This window comes from Dermacentor variabilis, chromosome 8, assembly GCF_050947875.1.
Source record: "Dermacentor variabilis isolate Ectoservices chromosome 8, ASM5094787v1, whole genome shotgun sequence".
NCBI classification, from domain to species: Eukaryota; Metazoa; Arthropoda; class Arachnida; order Ixodida; family Ixodidae; genus Dermacentor; species Dermacentor variabilis.
In genome coordinates, this window is record NC_134575.1 from 25,064,203 (window position 1) to 25,091,296 (window position 27,094).

Consider the following 27,094-nt stretch of genomic DNA (forward strand, 5'->3'; position numbering starts at 1 on the left):
GCAAGGAGGCCGATATGCATTAGATAGCTAGCATTGTCACTGCATGACACCATCAAACACAGGAAAGCCAAGCATTGTGTTCTCTCTCTCTCTCTCTTTTTTTTTTTTTTTTTTTTGCAGACTTGCAGACCATCGAGCGGAGGTTGCAGACTCGCCACTACCAGAAGCTGAGCGAATTCATCGGCGACATGACCAAGATATTCGACAACTGCCGCTACTACAACCCGCGCAACTCTCCCTTCTACCAGTGCGCCGAGGTGCTCGAGGCGTTTTTCGTCCACAAGATCAAGGTGTTCCGCGAGAGCATCTCGTGGTGACCCGAAGGCGGAGACACCAGGGAGTCGCCTCCTCCTCCTCCCGGCCACCGAAAGAAGGCGCGCGACGTGACAACGCGCGGCGGACTGCGTACTACAGTGAACACGAACGCTTATCCACGCACTGGCGGTGCTGACTAACGTAATGCACTCCGTCGGACTCGTGCGTGCTTGCGACGGGCGTATCACTCCGCGTACAGTCAAGGGCGGGCTCCGCGGAGCCGTGCGTTGAGGTTCTTACAGTGGTGTAAAGACGGCAGCCATCGCGTCGACTGTGTCACCGGTCTGCCCCCGACGCCACAGCATCTAAGTGTCGAATCATCGCTTGACTTCGGGCGATGGGGAGAAAAAAAAACAAAAAAAGAAAAATATTTGTACATAGTGTAGAGGGAGATGTCTCTTCATTGCCATAGCAGTCTCATTAATACAGCGCGCACCACCATTCTTTTTTGTTTGTTTCTTCCTTTTGTAGCGTATACCTCTCTGCACGTTTTCGTGGAGCCACGTGAAGTGCTGTCCTTTCTTTTTTTTTTTTTTTTTCCAGCTGCATGTCTCTCGTGCATTGCAAATGCGAAATCGTGTCCAGTAGACCTTTTTTTTTTAGAATTGTTTGATGCACATTTCATCCCCCCCAAAACTTTTGTGAAATTTGTTTTTAACATGAATAGGAGAAGACAGCTGATGAAATTATGTATCAATATGTACAGGATAAGAGGGAGGGGAGGATGGAGTGTACGCAAGTGTTTTTGTAAAACAATGCCGAACATTTTCATGTGTCACTGCTGTCCTGGTTTATTACCTGCTGAAACATGACAAAGATGTAGGCCCTTTTTTTTATGTCTATGTGCATGCGCGCGAGTGTATTTAGTTGCAATTTGACTATGCATTTTTGAGATGAATGCCCGAAGCTTGCATCAGAGAGACTGGAAACATGCATGTTACCATGGACTCACTTCGCAGAGCTTTGTTTTTAATTCTTTCAAGCATTGTACATTGTGGTCAGTAGTAAATATTTATTCCGTTAACAGAACAAGTCTGGATGCAGGCAAGGTGTTGCGGCCATTGACAAAGAGAAACACGTTGGAAATGACCTTTGCCTTTATTTCTTTAGAAAATCAAAAGGTCGTGGCCTACAAAATGTTATAATGATTGATTCATAGGTGGCACAGCGAAATTACCTTCGTCACTTTGGGCGACGTACCATGAGGCGGCATCCAGTACAAAAATGGCGCGGTAGCTTCTGTTTAGAGCTCATGCCTGCTTGCACTGTGCTCATTTGCATTTTTTGTTAACTGCTTGTGCCATCTAGTTACATATGTAAAATACGTGAAGAAAAGAAAACCTCAAAACTACGTTTTGTTGATTGCTGTGCTTCTTCAAAAAGAAAAAAAAAGTTGGGGAGTCAAACTTCAAGACGAACATACTATCAGCACAAATTTAAACGCAAACGAGTCGTTAACCGTTTTTCTGGTTTGTCTGCATTTGTGACAGTGTAAGCTTAATGGACTGCGTAATAACAAAGTCCTAGTTTCTGATATTTTGGGTACAAAGCAGCCTCTGTGCAAAGTTTTACGCTTGAAATACAAGCGAGTGCGTCACGAAAATGATGTTTTCTATGCTCACACAGACAGCACTATTGCCGCTCGGCGGAAATGACAAAACCCGAACCCTCAAAAACTAGTGCTTGCCTGGGGCCTCATGCATCCAGGTTTGACAGCGAGATCAGCACATGTGCATGCATGTGGAATCTGCATCACATTTCTTATCGCCAGGTGCACACGTCAGCTGCGAAGGGGCTGTTAGAGATTAACTTTAAAAATAAGGCAGTTGCCAGCCCTGCCGCGTTGCCATCATTGCTTCAATTGGATATGCTACTCGCAGCCCATTAAGCTAGAGTGAAAAGATTTCCTTGAGCGACCTTCTAATCTGGGCTCCAAAACATGCACAAAGCTAGGAAAGGAAAGCTACCGTCCCAATAACCATTGCATGATTATATAATTACACCATTCTGATAAGGTTTCTTTCCTGTTTGCATTTCAATTTAGGCTGATACCACCAACCAAAGTGCGTCTGTGCGTTCAAAGCAAAGCAGACGACAACATTTAGCTACCACTTCTGAAGAAGCAAATGTATTGGGGCGTGTTTGCCCGTAACGTGGCCGAATCAAAACGCCAGTGTCCAGACCTGGAGTGGAGTTTTTCTTTCTTTTTTTTTTTTGTTCTCCGACAACATACATTTGTGTTTTCTGGAGCACCAAAGCGCCCTGTACATAACCATTACCATTGTCTCTCACCACCTGCTTGCCCTTCCAACATTTGCAACCACGTCTGCACAGGTGCGCCGAGCGATTCGCTGCCGCCAGCTTTTGTTTATAATGGAGTCGTAAAAAGCGGTGACAAAACGACGCTTCCTCGTTGCTTTCTGCACACAATGCCGACGTGGCCTTTCTTGGTCACGCCGACAGTTTTTTTTTTTAACCATTTCTGCACTCGAATGTGGGGGGAGGGGGAACACACGATGCGTCACACGTGGGAGTGTGCGAACCTACATGTTGCAAAAATGGTTTTAAAAAAAAATGACAAAAAAGGAGACTCTGCTACTACGTTGCGAGATGTGTAACATTGTAAACATGTTATTTGTATGAAAAAACGACAAAAAATAAATTATATCGAGCAAGAACGAGAAGCAAGTGGCTCACTGCTGTGGTGTTTGCGCTACAACCCGGGATTTCTTTGGAAAATCCAGCGCTGTGTGTTTGGTTTGTTGCCTAGAGATTCCTAAAAATTTGCTCTAGAGGGAAATCTGGCGCCACTGTGTCACTTGTAATCGCGCACGAAAATACCATAGGTAAGGTACAAGCAGCCCAATGCTTCTGTAATAGACAGAAATGTCTTATTCCTCATTCTATGAATACTGTTCATATAATTTTGTTAATCTGACAGCCCGGTTATGTAGTGTTCCTGTTTTGACATGTTCCTTACTTTTTTTTTCTCCCCTTGGCCTAATTGTCTGATGTTTCCTCCTCCAATCCAATTCTTTACCTATCCCTCTTTGTTGGTACACGCCACAGCTAAGGAGCATCGTCGTCGTCAAGGCCCTGTACGTACTTGATTTCAAACAGCAGGCTATATGACGAAAAAAAGTGTGTCCCATGTGAGAGATATATGGGGATGTGTCGGTCTAATTCAATGTAACCTTGTCTGATACTTTTATGTTGCACAATGCGATGTAATTATTATGCAGAAGGCGTTGCAGACCTGAACCTATTTACCAGTGAACAGACAAATAGAGTGACACATTTCTGTGGCCGGTAGCCAGAACACAGTATGTTGCAAACTGGAGGTTGCACAAATAAGTAATTTGACGTAACCTTAAGAGGAAAGCTCTAGCTCGCGCCCAACTCCGACGCGGCCTATTCAAATACACGTAAAACGCAAAAACGTTTTTCTGGGATAACCCCTGGACCGATTTTAATGAAATGTGTTGCATTTGATAGAGGGCGTTAAATTCTAGTGACCGTTCGCAGCGGAATTTCGATTTAGGGCCTGAATTTTCTTAAAAAGGCTTTCAAAAATTTTGCAAGTCTGAAAAACATACAAGCTCGAAGTTTACAAATTCATAGCTCTGCATGAAGAGCAGCTATGGCGGTTCTGTAAGCGGCATCCATTAGAGCATTCAAATCGGACAAATTGGATGTGTCAATTTATATATTACGTGAACTTGTTACATTGTGTACAAGGGTTCTGCAAAAGCTGTATATACATATTACAGAATTTTTTGAAATTCACGTGTAACATATCACTTTTGTCCGCTTTAGATGTCCTATTAGATGCAGTTCACAGAATTGTGATGTCATTTTTGTTGCCGAGTTAGTTGTAAACCTTATAGTTTAGTTTTCTGGAAATTTCTGATTTTTGGCAATTTTTTATAAAAAATTGACGACAGAAATAAAAAATTCAGAACTGATAGTCACTAGGCTCTAAGTTTTTCTTTTAAATGCAACAAATTTCACCAAATTTGATGCAGTGGTTGCTGAAAAAAATGAATTCTTTTTTTTGCATGTATTTGGATCTGAGCACCCGGGCTAAAGCTTCCTCTCAAGTCCAGGAGTTATAGATGCAACATGTTGCATCTACAGTATTAACTAGCTATTGCGTTGAGGAGGAGGAATAAACTTTTATTCTAGAACCAGCACTTTATGATGGCCGGGCCTAAGCCTCCCACGAAGGGACGTCGAGGGCTTGCCTCGCCGCCGCATCGCGGGCGTGCTGGGTCGCCCAGGTTTGGTCGTCGAGGGCGGAGCTCCGCAGAGCCTCATGCAACCTCGACGAGAGAGTCGTGGTGTTAGTCTGGGTGTACTGTGCTGGGCACTCCCATAGCATATGCGGAAGCATAGCCGGGTGAATTCCACAGCACCGGCAGTTGGGGGTAGTGTAGACGTCCGGAAATATAAGGTGGAGGCGGGCGGGTGAAGGGTACGTGTTTGTTTGTAGTAGACACAGGGTGGTAGCCTACGCCCGGCTGAACTTTGGGTGAGGCGGGGGGAAGATTCGGCGACTGAGGTGAAATGCCTTAACGAGATCGTTATAAGTTGTCAGACTTTCCCTGGTGTCCAACTCATCTCCAGTGACTCCGGCGCGGTTGACTAGACCTCGCGCAATGGAGTGGGTGACCTCGTTGAGATTGGGGAGGTGTGGGTGGACAGGGCCCGCATGGGCCGGGATCCATGTTAGGGAGATTATGCTGTCTTTAGAGTGTGGTGCCTGGCAGAGGATGCGAAAAGCTTGGGGAGAAATACGGCCTTTGCTGAAGTTAGTAACGGCTGAGCGAGAGTCACACACTATGGTGTGACAGGTGGGATCTAAAGTGGCCAGGGCGATGGCCATTTCTTCAGCCGTCTCGGAAGTGGGGGTAGTGACGCTGCAGGCGTGGCGTAGGGCTCCATCGCGTGTGGCGACGGCCACAAATCGTGTGCCATGGGAGTATTGGGCTGCATCAACAAATGTGACGCCAGGTACGTGGGCAAGGGCTTTTATGATAGCTCCGGCCCGAGCTTGGCGCCGGGCCCTGTTGTATTCAGGGTGCATATTTCTAGGGATAGGGTCTATGTAGATCCAGCTACGTATGTCGGTCGGGATCGGTTGTTTGGGGCCCTGTTGCTGATGGTAGGTGAAGCCAAGCGTGGACAGAATAAAGCGCCCCGTTTCAGTAAGGGTGAGCCGTTCAAGCTGGGAGCGTTGTTGGGCTTCAATGAGTTCGGTAAGGTTGTTGTGAACTCCCAGTTGGTTGAAGAGTTCAGTGCTGGTGCAATGCGGGAGCCCAAGTGCTTGCTTGCAGACCCCTCGTATGAGGGTGTCAAGCTTGTTTTGCTCAGCCCGGTACCAGTTGAGGTACGCAGCAACGTACGTAATGTGGCATATGACAAAGGATTGGACGAGTCTGAGAAGGCTTTCTTCTTTGAGTCCTCCTCGACGGTGAGATATACGTTTAAGAAGTCGTAGGGTGTTTTGCGATTGGGCACAGATCTTGTTGAGAGCCAAGGCGTTAGAGCCGTTGGTAGAGATGGTGAGACCGAGAACCCGGATACTAGGGACGTGTGGGATAGGACTGCCATCTTGAAGGCGTAGGGTGATGGCGTCACAGGGTCGGTGATCAGATTGGTGTTTGGGAGGGCGACCCCGCTGAATGGGCTTGTATAACAGAAGCTCCGATTTAGCCGGCGAACAGCGCAGTCCGGTCCCTTGGAGATAGGCTTCAACCGTGTCAATCGCCGTTTGGAGGGAGATAGGCTTCAACCGTGTCAATCGCCGTTTGGAGGGCTGATTCCACTTGACCATCACTGCCTCGGTACGACCAGATGGTGATGTCGTCGGCGTAGATGGTATGGTTGATATTGTCGACTTGCTGTAGGTGCTTGGCAAGGCCAATCATGACTAAGTTAAAGAGCATGGGAGAGATAACTGAACCTTGCGGGGTGCCTTTGCTGCCAAGGGGAAGCTTGTCTGATCGTAAATCCCCGGCCGAGAGGGTAGCCGTGCGATTGGAGAGAAAGTCACGGATGTAATTGTAGGCTCGCTCTCCCAGGTGGAGGTTGGAGACCTGGTCAAGGATAGCTGCATGGGAAATGTTATCAAAGGCTTGAGCGAGGTTGAGTCCGAGGATGGCTTTCATGTTACGGGAACGATCGTTTAGCACTTGATGTTTGAGCTGCAACATAGCGTCTTGAGTAGAAAGGTGAGGGCGAAATCCAATGATGGTGTGGGGATAGAGAGTTGTCCTCGAGGTGACTGTTGATGCGTGCTAAGAAGGCGTGTTCCATCACCTTGCCTACGCATGAAGTGAGGGAGATGGGCCTTAAGTTATTGAGGCTAGATGGTTTGCCAGGCTTTGGGATTAGGATAACGTTGGCAGTCTTCCAGGCGGCTGGAAGGGCACCACTGCGCCAGCAATCGTTGATGTAGTCAGTCAGATGGGACACGGACTCGTCATCGAGATTGCGAAGGCTTTTGTTAGTGACCCCATCTGGCCCTGGAGAAGAACGACCGTTAAGCTTGCGTAGAGCGGCATGTATTTCAGATACGCTGAAATCGGCGTCTAGTGTAGGGTTGGGGCTACCGATGTAATTGCTGTGTGGACTGACTTGTCCCCTGGAGATATATCTGGCGCAGAGGTAGTCAAGCACCTGTTGTGGACCTTGCTGAAGGGTCTCCGTATAAAGGAGCTTCTGCAGCCGATCCTGTTGGGTGGTGCGGGTGGTGGTATTATCAAGCAGATGTTTGAGGAGTTTCCACGAGGAAGGGCGATGAAGTTGTCCATCCACCGTGTTACACAGCTCAGTCCATTGTTGCCGGCTGAGGGTTTGACAATGCTCCTCGATGGCTGTGTTCAGTTTGGAGATCTTAGTTCTGAGGCGACGGTTTAGGCGCTGCCCCTTCCATCGAGCTAGGATAGAGGCTTTAGCCTCCAGAAGATGGGCGAGGCGGCTATCCATGCGTTCAACTGAGGCATCTGTAGTTACCACCCGAGTGGCCGTTTGAACATCAGTGCGTAGCGCTTGCATCCAGGTGTTAATGTCGGTAATGCCTTCTGCTGAGGTAGAACCTATGCGTATTTTTCGAAAAACGTCCCAGTCGGTAATGGTGAATTCTTTAGTGGGGGCAGGGGCGGCAGCGAGTTGGGGTAAAGAGAGAGCAAGGATATAATGGTCGCTGCCCAGGTCTTGCTGGGTATTGGTCCAGTGTGCATTGTTGATATGTTTGATGAAGGTGAGGTCGGGGGTAGAGTCCCGGGTAGTGGAAGTACCGAGGCGTGTAGGAAAGGAGGGATCCGTGATGAGCGTAAGGCCTAAGTCGTGGTAATCTTGCCAGAGGTTGCGAGCTGCAGCTTCCGTGCGAATGTAGCCCCAGCCTGTATGGGCGAGGTTGAAATCACCGCCGATGAGTAGGGGGTGCGTTCCAGCTACGTGAAGAGCCTTCTTAAACAGGGTGAGGAAGCGACACCTTGCTTTATCCTTGGGGCTATTGTAGATGTTCAGAAGGAAGATGCATTCTTTCCGTTTACGATTGGGAATTAATTCGAGGAATAGATGTTCGATGTGAGGACTATTGAGATCATGTTCAATAACAGGAATACAACGCCGTACTAGGGTGGAGACTAGGGTTGAGAGTGTCGCAGATAAAGACTGCAGTGCAAAAAGCGCAGAGCGAGACTTTTCTGACTGCACTATGTATTAGCATAGCTTCCAAAGGGTTGCCTGCCAAGTAGGAAATGGAGTCCAAGCCTCAATATAACGAGCACAGATATAAGTAAATAAAAGTTTTCTAGCCGACATAAGCGAGTCACAAATATATGCTTATAACGAATGTCGCATATAAGTATGGTATTTAGTGTCAGATCAGACTTCCTTATGACAGTGTTGAACTGTATTGGCATACAGATACAAGCAGTACTGTCTGAATCTTTTTGCATTGTGTTAGTGTTGTTACCTGTTCTTGAAAATACAGTAAGGCCCCATTAACTTGAAGCTGTAAAAACGGGAAAATGTTTCGAGATGAGTGCGATACCATGTGGAGCCTTTCCAGAATACCGCTGGCAACATTTTCTGTCACTTCAGTGTGCATCAGCACCGGAGACATCTGCGTCTACAGGCACGGTGCCGAGACTGCATGCTTGGTACAGAGTGAGGACGATTGGTCCTAATGAAATAATTGAAGCCAGTCAATCAAGCATGACCATTCTCAGGCATCCAAAAAAACTGGCGCTGGTACTTTATGCATCGTAACGAATTCCAGACAACTGTGACAACCGAAACTACAGAAGAGTGCCCACGAGTGACGTGGCATTTACGCCTCGCTGTCGCGCAAGCATGAAGTGAGCGTTTTTGTCAAGTAGCGATTTCACTGAAATGCTGTAGGCTGATCGCGCCTGCTGATAAGTGCTGGTCATGATTAATATGCTGTGACTGATGTGTGGCTGACAGCGTCCTAAATGAGAGAGGAAAAAGAAATAAGATGGACTCGCTGCTGCCGCGCGAGGCCTCGGCAAAGTAGCAGTGAGCGGTGATGGAAAGATAAGCGGGGAGTGCGGCCTACATCTGGCTCGGCTAGCGAGCCGCCGCCGGGCAAAAAAAAAGAAAGAAAGAAAAGCGAGCGCAAGCGATGCTGCCCTGTTGCCCTTTCCCTGGGATTCTCTCAAGTCGAGATATCCAGAGTCCAGTGCAAAAAAAAGATACTTTTCGAGATAAGAAGCTAGAAAACACATTGGTTGAGACCACGGCCAGAAAAAAATTCGTCTTAACCCATATTTCGAGATATCAGAGTTCGAGTTAATGAGCGCTAACTGCGTAACACTACTGTAGCGCACTGCAAACACTTCGGTTGACTAAGAAGTTTCGGCTACTAGTAAAGAAAATGGAAGAATACCAGGTACAGCAGTGTGGCGTTTCAAAAAAATTGCCACAGCAGAATTGTGACTAGGGAAAGACGAAGTGTCACGGTGACAAACGCGACACCTGGTGCTGGAGACGCTAGTCGGAACGTGGCTTCTTGCCGTGCATGAACACGTAGTATGCGATGGCTATGGAACACAGGCTGTACGTGACGAGCGTAGTGGTCGAGACCAAGAAGCCATCCTCCAGACATCCGACGGGCACTTCTGCTGATAGGTCGTTAAGCTGCAACAGAAAATACATTTTTTCTTTTTGTTTTGTTGATGAAACAGAGTTGTCCATTACACAGCTGCAAAACCAGGTTAAACAGCAACATTTCATGTAGAACTTGTACTGCACAATTCCTTTCACTGATCTCGAACCTTTCGAAGCGGGCTATAAGCAATAAAATGCAGCAGTACCCCCTATCACAAAGGGTGATGTGTGCCAAACTTTTAGAGCAGAAGTATGAAGCACAGCTAAAGCCAGCATGCTGAAATTGATGCGCTGTAATGATATATCTGGAATTGTCTCACGCAGACTTGAAAGTACTCTTCTAACAAAGTTATCAGATGTTTGTACAGTTGCATTAAATTTAGGTGGGGCTATGGGTAAATTTTTGAAGTTGCGTTTAACATACTCATTGCGACTAGCTCTGTTAACACAATCGGCTTCTAATGACTGAAAAAAGAAATAAGGCACTAAATGTGCATTCAACATGTAAAGATGCCCCTCACTTGCAGAAATTCATTTGAGTGCACTTGAAGCAAGGCTACCTAGCTTCAGTCAGCTTTATTGAGTAGCCCATGCATGGAGTTACATAGTTGATACTGAGTCCCACTAGGAAACTTGGCAATTAAGTCAGCCGACCTTGCTCACTTTATTGCCTGTGGCAAACGTACACACGTCACCTCTTGAGGGTAAATATCTGAAGTACTCCACACAGTGGCGCCACGCCTTGGCTGCATGTTGCACTTCTTTGCGACTCTCGCAAACCTAAATCAAGATTGTACGTACGACGCCAGTACAACAACACAATATTGAAACTAAACGCATCAACTTGGCAAGCTTCTTGTTTGAGACTTGCTTCAAGTATTGCTACTAGAAGCAGGTTACTCTGGTTATACTGCTTTTTGCATTGTGATGCAGATAGGCAAAACCAATACATGTGCACCTAATGAAGTGGTTTAAGCCAATGCAGAACACTGCACTGTGATGTCGGTCATAGGATTGACATGGGAAGCCCTGACAATTATTAAAGGAGTATACTGGCATGACTTTTTCCTTTTTTTTTCTTTTTCTTTTGCATTAGTCCAAACTCTGCAAAAAAAAAAAAAAATTCCAGGAAGTGTCAGAATTTCCTTAATTTGCTACAATGCCCCTTACTACCAAACAGTTTAAGAGTTGGTACCTAGGAGGTGCATGGTGACATCATAATACATTGCAACCCGCCGTGGTTGCTCAGTGGCTATGGTGTTGGGCTGCTGAGTACGAGGTCGTGGGATCGAATCCCGGCCACGGCAGCCGCATTTCGATGGGGGCGAAATGCGAAAACACCCGTGTACTTAGATTTAGCTGCACTTTAAAGAACCCCAGGTGGTCAACATTTCCGGAGTTCTCCACTACGGCGTGCCTCACAATCAGAAAGTGTTTTTGGCGCGTAAAACCCCATAATTAATAATAGATTGCAATGCACCATGACATCATAGTATGTAGATTGACCTAGTCCTTTGCTTTGGCTGCTTCGGCTTCCACACATAACCAGGGCTAGAAGAAACGTGTTATGAGTAACGCCATCATATCTAGCTTTATTGCTACACAATGTCAGACGATTTCACTCTGTGTCATGACACAATGATAATGTTGATGTGAGGACTGGATTTCCGAGAGCTAACTTTAATATCAAATTATCTTGTGTCTCCCACCTGTTGCTAAATGTAATCATTTTACTGCAAGAAGTGTGTGGCAGAGTTTCTAAAGCATCAAAAATATGTCTCAGTGCACCTTTAATAGCCTTCATCAGACATGTACCATAAGCATAATTAAAATACATACGCGAAATAACTGACTAGAACACGTGTTACACATAATTACATGAAGGTGTGACATGCAATCGCTCTGTATCCAGTTTCAAAGCGTGGAGTAATCAAAATTGCATTTGGTGCACTTGTTGTAAATGGTGTAATTTTGGTGTAAGTGCAAGTATACCTGGAAACGGAACAAACTGGTGTATGGTGATCAATGAACAGTGCAGAAAGGCATGGACTAAGAAAAGAAATGGACATAACAGGCACCAGCTTCAAACAAAGTTTTACTCGGAATACTAAACAGTTTTGAAGTGCGCGCCTGTTATGTTTATGACTTTTTTTTGTGCTGTCCATCTGTCACTACGCAATTTTACCAGCTTGCTGCACTTGTCACATTGGAGTAGTTGCGCAATTGTTTGAGTTTGTGCTGATAGTACATAATGTAAACCACCATTTTCCAGAACAACATGCCAGTCTGTTGTTACCTTCAGAACATTCGTTGGTGAACAAGAAACTTACATTAGCAACTTTCAGTTGCTTCCACAAGCATGTACGCTCCATGTTGGCTGCTTCACAGGGGAGGTGATGAAGATCTTCACACGTGTCTGGGAAGTCTGCGTGGAAATGCAAGTGATGGAACTTGGAGACCACTATAGGAGACCGCAAAGTCATTCACCTTTATTTTGCAGGTTACTGAAGACATAATAAACTGAGGGCATCCTGTGGTCACAGGTTAGGAAATTGATATGCATGCAATGTGTCAAAGCAATGCCCTTGTGCCTTGATGCTTTAGCATCTTGTGTCAGAGTGTCAACCTTAGGGTACTTGATTATTTATCACTGTGTTCAACACAGTGATAAATTCAACACAGGAGCTTTCATTTTGACTTAGCATGCAAAATAAGTGCTTGTACCTTTCTTCACTACTAAGGGCAGAAGATGGACAACAGACCTCTATTTTGACGTTTGATGTGAGCAAAAGATCAGCAGCAGCCTTAGTGATGGTAATTAATACTATGCATCGGGTGAAACAGAATTGGTGCAACATTTCTGAAACGAATCTATAGTACTTAATTTAGGAACTGTTGTCGAGATTACACAAGCAAACCAGTAGTTTGATATTTTCTACGGTGCTGCTATGACTTGCATAACGTGCACAGTTGGTTCACGTTATTCAAGGGCGTCGGAGAAAACAGCACAAAGAGCAGGACACAAGGAAGGAACAGTACCATGGCACTTGCCCGACATCCTGCTGCTTTGAACTGTCTTCTGCTCCCATCGTGAACCAACAAGCCCAAATGTGCACGCTTATAAACCATGTTTAATTAAAAGAAGTCAGGTGCATTACCTATTAAAAAAGGGGTTACTGGTATTTCACAGTACTAAAAGGCTGACACATTGCACTCTTAAAAGAGTGGGTATGTGGCACAAACCTAGGTCAGGATGCCTGAAGTAGATGGACGGTGGATGCAGCGTCACTTTGGCAAAGGGCCCATCAGCCAGACAATTCTGTGCCTTGTGGTACCGCATGTGGACTGGCAGTGCCGCCACAGCGGAGGTCTCGTTCAATGGCAAAAAGGTGAAGACGCTGTGCCCGCTGGCCTGATGTGCCATTTCTTCCACATCCACCTTGCCGCGCAGTCCAAACTACGCAGACAGGAAATTGCAATACATTGTACAGTAACCTGTGCTTTTATTTTAGCAAATTAGAAGACTATGCTTATTGCTGCTACATGGCATTCTTTTTTTCTTTTAACAGCAAGACTACATTAATTTTTTTGGTCTGTATCATTAAATAAAATATTTGGCATGATTCTTTACTTGCATGGATTTAGAGAGACCTTTGATTGCTGGTACATCACAAAACCAAAAGTCTTTGCAGCAGCTTAATTGTTTCTCCAATGGTGAAGTGCACATAAAGAGGTCCAGTTTTTATTGAATGATGCAGACCAAAAATGTGGCCTTACAGCAGAATGAAAGGAAGAACAAAGCAGCGACAAGCACAGCGTGTTCTTTTGAGATTGTTTGAATAAAGACGTGGACCATGCATTGTATGTGCAGTGTACATGAACACGTACGCTGAGAAACAGCACAGATAGCTTGCTCAGTGATGCGTATGCCTAAAGTTACCCGACGAATTGCATTTTTTCCCTTGTATTCTAAACTGTGCTGGAGAGCCTAATCATTTCAGATATATATATATATATATATATATATATATATATATATATATATATATATATATATATATATATATATATATATATATATATATATAAAGGATATGTGATGCCAATAAATTCGTAAATTAAGCATCACAGTTCGCAGGTAATTAGTTTAACTTAGAACATTAGCTTATGTATTGCCCCAGCTAAGGATGCACGCATGTTTTCAACTACACGATGGACATCGAATGTTGCACGCTGCGAGTTATACTTGATCGACACCATATTATAGTTCCCATTAACAATTTCAACAGCTAGTTAATCTACAAGTGAGCAAGGCCAATACACGCGTTTCTTTTCAATGCAATTGTATGTCATTTTCACTACATTAATTTCGTCCTCTCACTTTATTCAGACCGCCCGATAATTTGCAATCGCGCGTGATCTCTAAGCCGGGGGCGATTTACATGCACACATCACTCGAAGCTGGCTTCCCCGCATGGGAGAAGTCCGTGTGGTAATGCGTACGTACACCAATTCATCTGACCCGTACGCATACCACACGGGTACTTGAAATTGAGAATCGCGACAGTCAGGACGGGTCTGCAGAACTTACTGTGGCATCGCTGTCGTCGAGAAGCCGCAGTTGGTGAGCGTCAACATAGGCGCCCGACGGTACCGTTTCCAAGAGCAGCAATGTAGGGGGCCGACCCTTGACTTTCAGTCGATTTCGCGTGTGAATGACTGTTTGCAGCTCCCTTGAACATGAAAGAGCGGCGTGAAGAAAAAAGTTCGAACGCTCCTTTGACGCCATAAACCGGTCTCTCTCGATCTGCTTTTTAAATAACCGCTACAAGCCACAAAGAAACTCCGTACCTGTGGTAGCCCGTCAGAGCTAGGTTTCTTTCAACAATGATGTCTGGTTCTTCCTTGCAAAGCTTTGCGCCATTATTCGGCTTCGCCTTGTTCACGGCTGCGTTGGCTTCGAGTGCAGAGACAAGCGCTAGCGCAAGAGCTAAGCGCATGCTAAAAGCCATGAGTGCATTCAGATACGTTCAGAGCAAAATATTAAAAGTGCAGGAACGGCATGAAGCAGCCGATTTTTTTCTCCTCTGTATTCTTTCAGGTGAACGTTGCGAGCGGGCACCTGGCGGCATCGAGTGCAAGCTAAGAATGCTTCGTCCAATCGACAACATCGTTTGAAATGGCGGAATATTTGAAAGTTTCTTTCTCTTTGGTATAGCGAGGACTGCGCAAGGACGTTCAACTATATATGTATAGTTGTTTATTCCTTGACCCGTATGCATGGTGGGCGTAGGCACACGTGGATGTTCAAAATGCGTGGCTCTGTGGTTATGTCATCATAATATTGGGACACAAGTTCCACTGGAAATGTTGAAAGGGGATCACGCAAAAGTGATGTCCTATCCCTTCACCTCGCGCCACTGCAGCTTGCAAGTACAGCAATACATGCCTTCGTCCAGCTTCACTACTGATGTCAGACTAAAGACACATATTTCATCGACAGTCGTTGTGACCTTAGATTAGTACGTTGCTGCTGATTTCCTTATCAAAAGGTGAGCACACACTGTACGTTATCATCTAGGCATGCAGCGTTTCTCCAGTCATCCGGATGGGCAGTTTACGCGTGCGCACTAACTTTACACACTTTGCCATCCATATGTATATATGCGTTTGCAGATAGTTGGAGTGGGCGTGTTTTGTTTTAATGGGCGTGTACATCTGGCTATATAATACGAAGTTGAACGCTACGCGCCCGTTTGTTGAGTTAAGGTCGTGACCATCGTGTGAGTACGATCGAGCCCGCTTTGGTGCGGTTGGCGCGGGATTTCCGCACTTCTGAGCAAATTGTGCTGTTTTTAAGAAGTCATTGCACGAGTTACGCTAAGTGATTCATGCTTTCTGCTGCAGGGTCACAATGCAGGTACTTAATTGGGCGCTGCTGCTAGTTTCCACGCTCTGTACCTACGCTGTCGACGCCTCTACGCCAGATGAACGCCTCGAAGACTACTTCAAGCAAAAGTTGGACGACTTCAAGATAAAGCTGCACGAAGCCTTCGAAAAGGCCAGATTACAGCGCCACAAGCGAAGTGTGATAGCTCTGGACAGTCCTGAATATGGCGGTAAGCTTCGATTTCAGTGTTTGACCTTCTCTTTCAACTAATGCGTTTTCGCTGCGGCGTCGTCCGTTTTCATGGGAGTCGGCGCGTTCGCGGTTCGCAGCCCTTCCGCAAGATCATCTTCGCGTCATCGGAGCGAAGCCGGTGGACCTGGGCATCCGTCTTGGAAACGTGTCGTGTTGGGCACCGGCGTACGTCCCTGGCTCTACATTTCTCGTCGTCGCGACGACCACCGGACAGGTCGAGCTGCTGCGATGGACCAACGGGCGCTACGCTACATTCGCTGGAATGGCCACAAGTTTGACAACGCCCAAAGTCGAGGTGCTGTTGCTTCTTACGTACAACGTACCAGCTACGTGCCGGCATCCTTTGATACGCTCGACCCGGAAAGTCTTCGATTTTGTTTCGTAGCTATAAAGCCAGTGTGCTGTCTTCGTAAAAGCACTACCTAAGTCTTAAACAACTCAAATAGTTGACTTAGTCCGCTCCGTGGTTCTGGCACTCATTAATAATTAGTATAGCTGTCAGCCACCCGTACAATTCTTCTAGCAATACCTGTTGGATCGAGCTGAGTTTTTTTTTTTTTTTTTCCGCAGGCGTTTGTGTACAGCGACCAGTTATGGATAGTATGCCTGCACCAGAGACATGGTAGCCGAGATCATTTCGTGCGGCTGTACCTGCTTCAAGGTGAAAAACTGGTCGCCAAGCAGACCATCGAACTGGGCGGTGAATCTGACATCGACGTAGTTCGCGGTGCTTCGGCCCACTATCTGGTCACGTGTGTGTTCAGAAGCTACTCCGGTTCTGGCGCATCGTACAACGGAAAGCTTATGTAAGTTTCGGTACATAGTGGTATTTCGGCATTTACAGTTCTGTCGTTATATTTAAGCATATGTGAACTGAATCTGCGCCCGGTGTTTGCAACTTAAATTCGGGTCTCTTAAAGCATTGTGTTGAAGGATGAAAATTCGATTTGGGGTTAATAACAGAAACCGTGGACTTGTTTAAATAGTTCAGTCGTTTAATTCCTGTGGTCTGCGTACACTGTGCAAATTGCTTGGATCATTTGCTCTCCAATCTGACATACATTTCCGGGCCTTGCGGCTTAAATGATATTTTGTAGTGGATGCCTGGTTCAAGGCGGGCACTTTTGAGACAACTACTTTATAGGTTTGTTAATTTACGTTGACAGTTGACCGTATGTACTCACTCTGGCAGCAGTCTTTCACCCAATTGCCCTTTTAATTTTTTTTTTTCCTGCAGCCTTTACCAATGGAAGAACACACAGTTTGATGCAGTTTCTCAGCACTCAGTGATAGGAGCCAAATCAGTCGTTGCCTGGAGTATGGATGGACCACTCTACATTGCTGTTGCTCAAGAGAGGGATAACGCTGGCGAACTTTTCTTGGGATCTCCTGTATTCATCTACAACCAGCGTTAGTATGCCTCAAGTTCTCTTTTGCAAGAAGCATATAATTACTGTAAATTCAGCATTGTGCATGTGGACATGCGACAGCAGAAAAAAAGAACTGCAGGTAGGACATCTCACTTCCGCCTATCTGCATACCATCTTATTCATGCGATGTCATTTGTCTGGACGTCTTTACAGGTGGGAAGTGATGCTCCCCTGCGAATAATATTTTTTGAAGAGGAGCACCAGAATGTAATTTAAAATAAAAGAATGACTTCAACCATAAAATGTTCACGAGGGCTATTGGGTACACATTTGCAGGTCTCTTTCAAATCCACACATCTCGATTCGTTGCGCCTTAAAGCCTAATTAAGTGTTCCTCGATTTTGTATCACGCTCATGGGTGCACCCTCCTGCTTGTGTTAGTACCTTCCTTGCTTTGCTCTGTCACTGTCCTTAGTGCTCGGCAAAGCACATTAGCTTCAGTGCATCACAAGCAATAATCTTCAATAGATGGCTTGAAAGTACCTTGTATTTATTTTTATTTTTTTCCCTCAGGTCGTGAACACGAGCTGAGCTATGTGCAAGTGATCAGGTTTTGGCAGGCTTGGAAGGTGAACCACTTCATGGTTGCCAGCATCCACTACCTGACTTTCCTGACTCGACAGGGAGTCTTCCTCTACTGGTATGCCGGTAAGACAAGCACTAATATTAGGTGTCTGCCAGGCTTCACCCACTTGTTTTCCTCGGCAGTAGACAGATCGAATTCCTTTATTTAATGCAGGCGATCAGTTCCTTGAATGGCAGACCCTTTTGAATACAGAGGGTGCAGAGGACGTCTCAATCTTCACGCTGCCAAACGGTGAAGCTGCCATCGCAGTTGTGCGAAGGGTAAGAGCAGTGCTTGCATAGGACCCAAAACAGCGGCTTACACCAATATCATATTTAAACACTGTGGCCTTCGTTTACTTCATTTCAGTGTAGTTGCTCTTTCTTATTCTCTTGCAAAGTGTTCAAATCGACAGCGCTTCTATGGCTTTATAAATTTTGCCTCTTTGAAATTAGGTCACTAAGTTGGGCAGTGCCCACTCTACATACACTGCATAATTTCGGTATATGGTCACAGGATGCAAACAAATGATCTGTGTAATAAGTGTCGTAATACAGTAATCTCGCATCAGAACTACTGCAGCACTTCAGTTGCTATGTGGCACCCAGCTGATATCATTAGTTTATGCAATTGATTCCAGCCTGTGACAGTTCGATTCTGGTCAAGGCAGAAGGCAATGTCTGTACTTGAATTCGGATACCGTCAACATTTATCCTTATCCCTCTACTTTGGCAATGCTGTATTAAGACCCATCATGGCGTTCACGTGCATAGAAAGATCTTCATGCACACATGAGGCCCTCGCTACCATAATTTCTTGTAAAAAAAAAATTGCTAGAAGGAACTCCAGCGCTGCGTTCAGCTATCATGGGAATATGTGTAGTACATGAATTTCTCTTCATGCTTGCATTGACTTCAAATGTTCTCTTTAAGTTACTTATTATGCTTTCTTTCAAAGTTTTCAAGCAGTTGTAATTATAATGCAATATTTTGTTTCTCATCATCAATTGGCAAAGTTGCAAGGCTGCTTCAAGCCAAAACAACAGTTTAGGCACTGCATTATATCAATCCCATGATGGCTGAACTGCCATATTTGCAGCTTGCGTAGCATCAATGGGTGTCCCCTTTGAAGTGGATTGGTGGCGGAGGCCACCGTACTTTTTTGTTTTTCAGTCTTTAGGACCCACAGTTTCTTTAACCGTTCGTCCTGAAAGAATTCAATTGTACTAAAATCTGTCCTTCAATTATGTGCCCTCCTTGTGCACTACCAATACTCTTGTCTTTTCAGATTCTCCACTACAGATTCATTAAGCTTTACTTCACTGTCCCTGAAACCCATTGCCCAGGCCACGGTCACCACTTCCACGTACACACTAGTGCCAGAGTTCCTCCTAGTAATTTTGCTGGGAAGCTCTCTCCTCCCTGCAAGTTCTCGTTAAAATATTTTCGTTGCTCTGCAGTTTAGCTTTGCCGGCAGCGGCTCTAGTAAAATACTTTGCTCTCTTGGTCTAACGTTCTGCAACAGTGCGACATCGGTGCCACATTTTATGTTTGCAGGATGAAGTGATGTTTTTCTTGGAGACAGAGTCCTCCACGTACAACTGTACGTTCACCCTGAAGATGTCTGGCATGTCTCTCTCCAGCGTAGTGTTCCAGTTCATTGAAGGCCAGTTCTTCATGTTTGCAACCCAAGCAGTACCGTCTGCACCCCAGCCGCCTCTGCAGCTTGTTCTACAGAAATACAGCTTCGGTGAGCTGTTGCATGCATTAGTGCAATATAGGCATGGGCCTCAAGTTGAAATGAATTGAACAAATTGAAATGAACTGCAGCTGTTGCAAACTGCGATCAAAATTCTGCAGTCAGTATTGCCATTGTTAGTTGACTAGCACATGACCTCTCTTCAGTCAGACCTCGATATAACAAAGTACATAAAAATTGTCTGACCACCATTAGTGTAACCTATATATGCTTATGATGAATATCTAACATAACAAAGCTATTGTGTCAGATGTGGCTTCGTTAAGAGGTTCTACTTAAATAGAAGTTGGTGCAATTCATGCTCCCTGTCAACACCCATACCCTGTTTGTTCATTCAACATTGTCATTATCTATCTGCATCGGTAGTGTGCATGTCTGCAACATAAAGAGGAAAATCCTTGATTGTCACAACTATGGTCAATCATATGCATAGTCATGCGGAGACGAAGTAACTCAAATCCTAGATCTGCTGTTTGGCAGTTTCTCATTCTTCATCCTTCATGACAATGGGACGGTAAGTTAGCAAAGATTCAATTTTTTGTATCCATACATGCTCGGCTGACTGTTCAGCGACTCTGCGCCACCTCCAGACTGACCAGGCTGTTTTTATTCTGAGTGGACAGCTGTTGTAAACGCTCGCCTGTGTAAACACAAACCAAAAAAAGGGGAGGGGGTAGAATCGGACAAAGTATGACACGAGTGCTACATACTAGTTTTTTTATTGGAAGTGAATTGGAAATTATACAATAGCAGCAGACTCGGGATGGCCAAGTTGGTAAGTTGTAGCAAATTTAGAATCCCTTCCTAAGGGGAAACTTTCCATCCCTGCATTTTTGCTGGCAATTGGCCTTGTGAACTCAATCATCTGACCATCCTATATGTTTCAATGTCGCAGGGAACAACCATATTGCTTTTAACTTCCTCCACACCTGAATAGCGCTTAGGGACATAATTGCTTCATGTCTCTTAATGCTGACTGGCATGTTACACAAACATGAAAAAAATTACAATCCCTTCTCCTACCGGAAAATGGGGGTAAGTGAAGTTTGTCCTGCATGCGCTTGACCTTCATCACGCTTCAGTAACCCACAGGTAACGGTGCCAAATTGCTTCGACCTACCGCTCTCTCAGCTCGGGATCTGCTCATTGCTCAGCTCACTGCTGTCGGATTGCCTGGGCGGCTCTGAAGGAGTGTTTATAGTCGGACGTTATCGGTGCACAGGCGAGCATCGTCAGACACCAGGCGTGTCGGAGCATGTTGGCCATGTCCGGTTACGTTGGCGGCGCCAGCGCGACGAACCATCGGTGCTGCTGCTGTTCTGGCCAACACTGTTCTTCTGGCCAACATGACTTAATGTGTGCGTGCGTTCATGTTGCGTCATGTTGGCGCGAACAACAGTCTATAGTTCTCGCCACTAGTCCTCAAACGCTGCCAGTTCCCAGAGGGAACGCACAACGCATGGCCATCCCATCTGTTTTCAGAGACTGAACAGAAACTAATCCGAAAAAACCTGCGAAACCCTTTCCTGCCCTTTCCCTCCCTGGCAGAAGCGAAAAGGCTGATTGGCTGCGGAATCCTTGCTCAATGAATTGCGCTGGCGCAGCTGTCAACTCGTCAAACCACCCTCTCCCACAGCTGCTCTGCTGTGAGAAACTGTTTTCGTGTGACCACTACACCACTTGCAAGGGAAACAAGCTTTGCTTGAAAACTGATTCTTTGCTTAAATTCAATATATATTGAAGGCAGCATGTGGTGAAAGTAAGTCGCTTTAGTTTCTAAACATGAAAAGGGCTATTCCTTCATGCTTTTAAAAAAAAAAAAAGTTAGGGGTGCAGACATGGACACGATGAAAACTGGTAATGCAGAATGCAACAACCTCTGAGACCTCCATGGAATTTGTGTTGTTCATTTTCCTCATGTCAGTGTCTGCATGACTAACTTTTTTTATAGCATGGATTCCTACCAACTACCTTGGCTTTCTGCTGTTGCATGCTAGTCCTTGCCTAAATGGAGATGGTTGCCTTGATAGAACAGTGGTCTAGAGCATTTTATTTTCAATTTTCACATAAGCTGTTATGCCTATAAACCTTTCATACATTTCGGCATGCATCCAGCTTTATGTACAGGAATAACATTTTACGTTACAGCTTCAGAGTTTGCCGTCAATCCTTTTCAGAGCTACGTACAGTCCTCTAGTGTACAAGGAGCCCCACAAGGTTGAAAGGCATTTCAATAGAATAAGCGCCAAAATTGACGGCACACAAGAAGAAATGCAGACAGGACAAGGCAAATACAGACAGGAAGCGCCTTGTCCTGTCTGTATTTCTTCTTGTGTGCCGTCAATTTTGGCGCTTATTCTATTGAAAGCTATGCACCAACTAGCCCCACAACGTGTTTTACTGTTGAAAGGCCAGTGGATAAGCACTCCCACCCATCACAGCTGCCAAGTTGAGACTAGATGTTCAACGGGAAGCTACTTGTTCCATATTAACAAGTTGTAACAAGTACATATCAGAAGCAACCCTTCCTTAAAGGGACACTAAAGCGAAAAATGATTTCTTCTGCATCAGTAAATTACTGTTCTAGAATGCCAAAAACACCACTCTTGCAACGATAAGATGTTTGGTAAGCCAGAAAAAGCGCAAGAACGAAATACGGGTGGCGATGCCTACTTCAGTTCCCGCACCTGGGGGCTGTGACGTCTTGGATTTTGATGGAGTCTTCTAGGGCCTACTAAATATATATATATAGCGGTACAGATTGACTACATTGTGTTCTAAAGGAACCAAATATTAAACATGGCAAGTTTCGAAAACCTTTATTCAGCCAACGCGGCCCAAATGCGAAAAAATACTTTGGAATCCCCGACGTCACGCTGACGTACCGGCGCTGGGGTTTTGGCGCAAAATTCAAATACTGATACTCGGACCTTGATTTTCTCGTCTAATACTCAAACTATTTCTTCAAATGACTTCCTGCAGGGTTCTCAAACAATGCTTCATTAGTCTACACTGATTTATTGTTTCGCTTTAGTGTCTCTTTAAAATTCAGTGTTTCCTCTCGTGTTGTTCACCACTGTACATAAACAAGTGTGCACCCTGCTAGCTTCAGTTGACCTTGGAGCTTGCATGATTTATTTTATTTATTTATGATGTCCAGAAAAAACTGGTTTTGGGGAGCATTACCTCATGTGAAACTGCATTTATTACTTTGACATCGAGCTTTTTGGGCTGTGCTGCAGTTGCTACATAGTGCGAGAGTACGAAGCCTTTATTTTTGCCATCTTCCAGTTGCCCAAGGGAAACCGGATCCTCTCCTCGATTGCCTTCAGGGCTTGGAGAACTCCCTTCTGCAGCGGCAGGCTCACGTGGACAACCTGGCCGCCAACATCGGGCGCGTCTGGACATCCAACGGGCAGAAGCCGCTTGCCACCGAGCTTCTGGTCATAGACGGTCCCGTGAAGGTCACTGGGTCGGTCAGCGCACCAAAGGCTGTGATTATGCCCAGTGCTCAGAGGGTCCCCACGGTGACACCAGCAGATGTTTCCCGGCAAATCGATGATGTCAGGAATGGTGTTGCAAAAATGGAGAATGACTTGAAGAATGTCGTGTTCAAGTCTGTCCCGCAGACGATCCAGGGTATGTCCTCAATTTTACTAGCCGCAACAGTTGGTGCAGTCCCATCTGGCTATTGTTTACTAGTGTTCATTAGATGCTAACCAGATAACTGTTTTATTTGAGTTGCCTCGGCATAGCGTCGTCCACACTGGCAACAGCTGATATTCCTGCAGCCCCTTGCTTACTAGCTTCCTTTTTGGCACTGTTTATCATGCTACGGCATGGTTGCATACAAGTTGAGTACATATTGCATTGCACTTAGGTTCTCTAAATATTTTTTAACAGTTGCTACATCATCCTGCTTCAATTTAGTCTTTAATCTGTGGCTTCCTTTGTTTTCATTTGCGCAGGGAACCTAAATTTTGACAAACCTGTCAGTTCATCAACATTTAACGTGGGCCAGCTTGTGGACTCTACGTTGAACGGTGTTCCTCTCGTTGACATGCTGAGGAGCACCCTGAAAGTGGCTGGCGACCAAGTTCTCGATGTTCCAGTATCATTCAACGACCTCTACGTGAACAACCTGAATGCTCAGATGATCAACGGAATCAACATCTCAGGTGCGTCACACATGACCAACGCAGACAAATGGCCTGGTTGTTAAAAGCTTGATTAAAAACATTATAACATTCCCAAATTTATTTCAGTGTGACTCCTCATTGCAGCACCTACCTTGCTGGGTGGTCTATCCTTAATTCTACTGATAGTTAAATTATGACATCTTTATTTTTGTCTTCATTCTTGTGCACATGCTTCCTCTTCAAGTCGTCAAGGTTAAGATTTTGTGAGATGTTAACTTTTTAGTTTGTGTCCCTACTAAACAAGGGACAATGTTCACCCTGAATACCATACTTATCACAAACTTCGTCGCTCCAGGTTTTGAATGGTACAATCCTTTTCTTTCACCGCCACGTTTAGATGTTATGTTGACGAACAAGGATCAGCTGGTCACTGGCAATCTCAAGTTTGGCCATGTCTCGCTGACCGACTTGAACATCCAACAAGGCCGTGCAATCAATGGTATCAACCCTGAAAAAATCGTCACCACCAACACGCCACAGGCCATTCACGGGAGGAAAGAGTTCGTGAAGCTGCGTGTCCCTGGCGACCTCAAGGTTACCATGACAACAAACAATGCAAGTGTTTATTTACTGCACAAATACTTCATCTGGTTACCTCAGCACACCCGTTGTACTAGTTAAGCACTCCTGTAATCTGTCTGCCAATCGGCAATTGTTCAACTGCCAGTCTTTGGCTTCCTACTTGCAGATGATGTATCATGCACTGGTAGTTTCTTGTAATGATGAATATCAAGTGACAGATAGCATATGCCGCAGTTAATCTTTGGCTGTGCAAATATTTTCACAAGTGCTACTCATGTTTTCTATTATCACAACTATGCGATAAGCTTTCCTGCAAAAATAGGCTCGTATTCACGAATAGCTCTTGCATTGGCATTGTTCTTCATGTTAACAGTGCAATTAGACGGGGACATGTGATGAGAAGACGCCAGGAGTGCAGACTTTCAGTCGGCGCTCGTCATGTCTTCTCGTCTCGTGTCCCAGTCTAATTGCGCTGTTAACACCCGTATGGAAAACCAACAAGCCCAAGCTGCTGTTCTATTGCAATGTTTTGCAAGATTTCAACCGAGCGTGACGCTGGACATATAATAGTGTAGGCAGCCAACCAATCGCAAAGAGCACTTGCAAACAACAAAGCTTCTTGAGCTTGGCCCCAGCTTCCAACTCATCACCACAGTGGGTAATCTGGTGAAAACAAGATTGTCATCCACTGGGGAGTAACCCAAAGCAACAGAGAAAAATCCATGCCAGAGTTTTCAGTTCAGCCTTGTGCTACCACCTGTGGCCTCCTGGTCTGCTTGGAATTGTACAGCAACCACCCCAGAAAGTCCACAGTCCCGGGTTCGATCCCTGGACTGAGATGAATTTTTCTTACTGCAAGTCTTCCTTGCTAAGCAACACGCGCCAGCTTCCCTTGTAGGTATGTGCCACTCGGAGTGGGTAACGGTTGCTTTTTTGTAAAACTTCCGCCATCTTCCAGATTTCCGCAGAAGTGACTCTCTGCAGTGAGCAATCTTGTCAAAAAAGTGTTGGTTACCTGAAAGTTGTGTAGATGCTGGCATGAAGGGTGTGAAACTGGATGCTTGCCAGTTTGTCAAGTATGGGGAAAGGATATGCATGTCCACTGGAAAACGTTCTTGCTCATGAAAAAGTTCAACTGCTCTTCTTCCTCCAGAACGACCTGTCAGCATTCATCTCTCACCTGGTTCCCCTGCAAGGTGTCACGACAGTGACCGGAGAATGGACATTCCAAGCACCATTGACTGTCGGATCTGCACTCAACCTGAAGAATCCAATCAATGGACTTTACAGCATCAGGAAGCTGTACACCGAGGCAGTCGACAAGCACAGCCATCAGACCATTCAGGGTAGGCGTTCCTATCCATGCTCGCTCCACTGATCTTCTGTGCTACCTCAAGCTGCTGTGCTGGTTTGGGTAGCTGAAGTGGTTTCTTCAACATTTCAAGCAACTCTTGCTCTCGACTCATTGCATTAGAATGGTGCCCTATAGTGCTGCAATGGCTACTGATATTGCAGAGTTCAGAAAATATTGCTTTTACTTTATCAGTAACCGCTACAGTGTTATGCTTCACCACGTTAAGATTTGACAGCTGCCAGATAAAACTACTTTCTCTGGCTTTCATGTAAGCTTTGTTTTTTTTTTGTCCCCATACCAGCTTCTTGGCGCCTTTTTGATGCCAGAGATTTTTCATCCTTTTTCATGTTAAACACTGTCATGTGCAAGCTTGCTGAAATTAAAATTTTATCACAGCTTTAATCTTCCATCGGAAACATTTACTTTCTTTATGGACTTGCAATTTCCGATGTATTTCAGGGCCAAAGACATATCGGGCACCTGTTGCAATCCACGGAAATGCAGAAGTTGCAGGCACGCTGAATGGTGTCCGCCCCAATCACGACTTGGTCACTTTGCATACGCCACAGAACATTCTGGGCACTTGGATTGTCAAGGATTTGATCCACTTCAGACGAAACCTCAATGTCGGCACAGTCAATGGCCTGGACATTGCGAAAGATGCAGTGCTTAGAAGCAAGGGGCCCCAGGTGGTTTTTGGACGAAAGGTCTTCGACTCGGACCTCGTGGTGACCAAAGACATCGCCATGACTCCCGGGAGCACGATTGACGGCGTTGATCCATCAGAGCTCGGCAGGACAGCGGGGCTTGAGACGGTGTACAACACTGCAGTGAACATCGAGTCAATGATCGTCATTGGGAATGTGGTTGCACAAAAGGGCATCAATGACCACATGCTGCGGGACTTGCACAACTTGATATGGCTGAAGTCGGCTGACCAGGCAAGAGCTTTATGGTCGTTGCTTCTTGTGGATTGCTGCAGCATGAGGTGTAGCATACTCTGTGGTCTGAACATACTGTAACTTTGTGACCGCCAACGAAATTGTGTGTGCAATCTCTGACATCCCATTCCTTCGTGCGGATAAGGCACCCCTGCAGATAACTTGCAGCCGTGGTTAGTCATTTCAATCCATGCAAATAACCGCATACAACATTCGTATCATGGATGAATGCAACATAATCATTGCCGGCACAAAACAATAGCTGCAGAAACAATTGTACTTTGTATTGCAATGGCTGAGATAATGCTTTGAGACATGTCTGCATGAAAGACTGCAGAGGAAGAAAAGCACGGTAATGATGGCATTATACAGAATATTCACTGTGCATGAAAACATCTCTGCTTTAATTTTAATGCCTACTCCAGCTGATTGCAGCGGAATCGACCATGCTGGCCCTTGCTGCTGCTTCATTGAAGTCCTGCTTTACTAAAATGCTTCCCTTATTGCTGTGAAACCACACCTGCAGGCACTTATTGGCATGCATATGGAACTTCCATTTTGTTTCAAATGCATTGAATTTTCAGTTCGGGTTATAAGTGTGAAACTGCCGTGTTCGCCTTGTCTTTTCACCACTCCGATCAGCGGTGTCCTTCATTATGCCTGAACGCTTATGTCTCGCAAGGGTTATGGGTGATTCGTTGGTAAACCGGAAACTCACAATTGCATC

The 27,094-nt window shown here is 45.4% G+C and overlaps 3 protein-coding genes across 4 annotated transcripts in view; 2 read left to right on the plus strand and 1 right to left on the minus strand.

The window, feature by feature from the left end:
• The window catches only part of E(bx) (nucleosome-remodeling factor subunit NURF301 E(bx)), a 53,396-nt gene extending 51,730 nt beyond the window's left edge, over positions 1-1,666 (plus strand). For both annotated transcript variants that reach the window (XM_075701456.1, XM_075701457.1), the window contains one exon: positions 121-1,666. In XM_075701456.1, coding sequence (XP_075557571.1) covers positions 121-317 — 197 coding nt within the window. In that variant the 3' untranslated portion in view covers positions 318-1,666. The remainder of the gene's footprint in view (positions 1-120) is intronic.
• Positions 1,395-14,571, minus strand: LOC142589840 (GPI alpha-1,4-mannosyltransferase I, stabilizing subunit-like). Its single transcript, XM_075701460.1, has 5 exons — positions 14,308-14,571; positions 14,048-14,189; positions 12,700-12,913; positions 11,787-11,881; positions 1,395-9,486 (listed from the first exon to the last, which is right to left on the minus strand). Exons 1-5 carry the CDS (start codon positions 14,466-14,468, stop codon positions 9,340-9,342), a joined length of 759 nt encoding a protein of 252 aa, XP_075557575.1. The 5' UTR covers positions 14,469-14,571; the 3' UTR covers positions 1,395-9,339.
• A 63-nt stretch (positions 14,572-14,634) lies between these two features.
• Positions 14,635-26,778, plus strand: LOC142591328 (uncharacterized). Its single transcript, XM_075703654.1, has 12 exons — positions 14,635-15,575; positions 15,676-15,893; positions 16,169-16,404; positions 16,836-17,008; positions 17,542-17,676; positions 17,768-17,874; positions 19,150-19,342; positions 22,643-22,990; positions 23,320-23,529; positions 23,888-24,105; positions 25,226-25,418; positions 25,886-26,778. Exons 1-12 carry the CDS (start codon positions 15,371-15,373, stop codon positions 26,446-26,448), a joined length of 2,799 nt encoding a protein of 932 aa, XP_075559769.1. The 5' UTR covers positions 14,635-15,370; the 3' UTR covers positions 26,449-26,778.
• Positions 26,779-27,094: the final 316 nt, after the last annotated feature.

Bases quoted from the DNA above. Each gene is read 5' to 3' on its own strand.
- LOC142589840 (XM_075701460.1), bottom strand. From the start codon at position 14,468: ATGGCTTTTAGCATGCGCTTAGCTCTTGCGCTAGCGCTTGTCTCTGCA. The intron at 12,914-14,047 runs GTAAGTTCTGCA...CTGTCTGCGTAG, and splicing joins TCGACGACAGCGATGCCACA to TTTGGACTGCGCGGCAAGGT. The intron at 11,882-12,699 runs GTTTGTGCCACA...ATTTCCACGCAG, and splicing joins CTTCAGGCATCCTGACCTAG to ACTTCCCAGACACGTGTGAA.
- LOC142591328 (XM_075703654.1), top strand. From the start codon at position 15,371: ATGCAGGTACTTAATTGGGCGCTGCTGCTAGTTTCCACGCTCTGTACC. The intron at 22,991-23,319 runs GTATGTCCTCAA...TCATTTGCGCAG, and splicing joins TGTCCCGCAGACGATCCAGG to GGAACCTAAATTTTGACAAA. The intron at 24,106-25,225 runs GCAAGTGTTTAT...TTCTTCCTCCAG, and splicing joins TTACCATGACAACAAACAAT to AACGACCTGTCAGCATTCAT.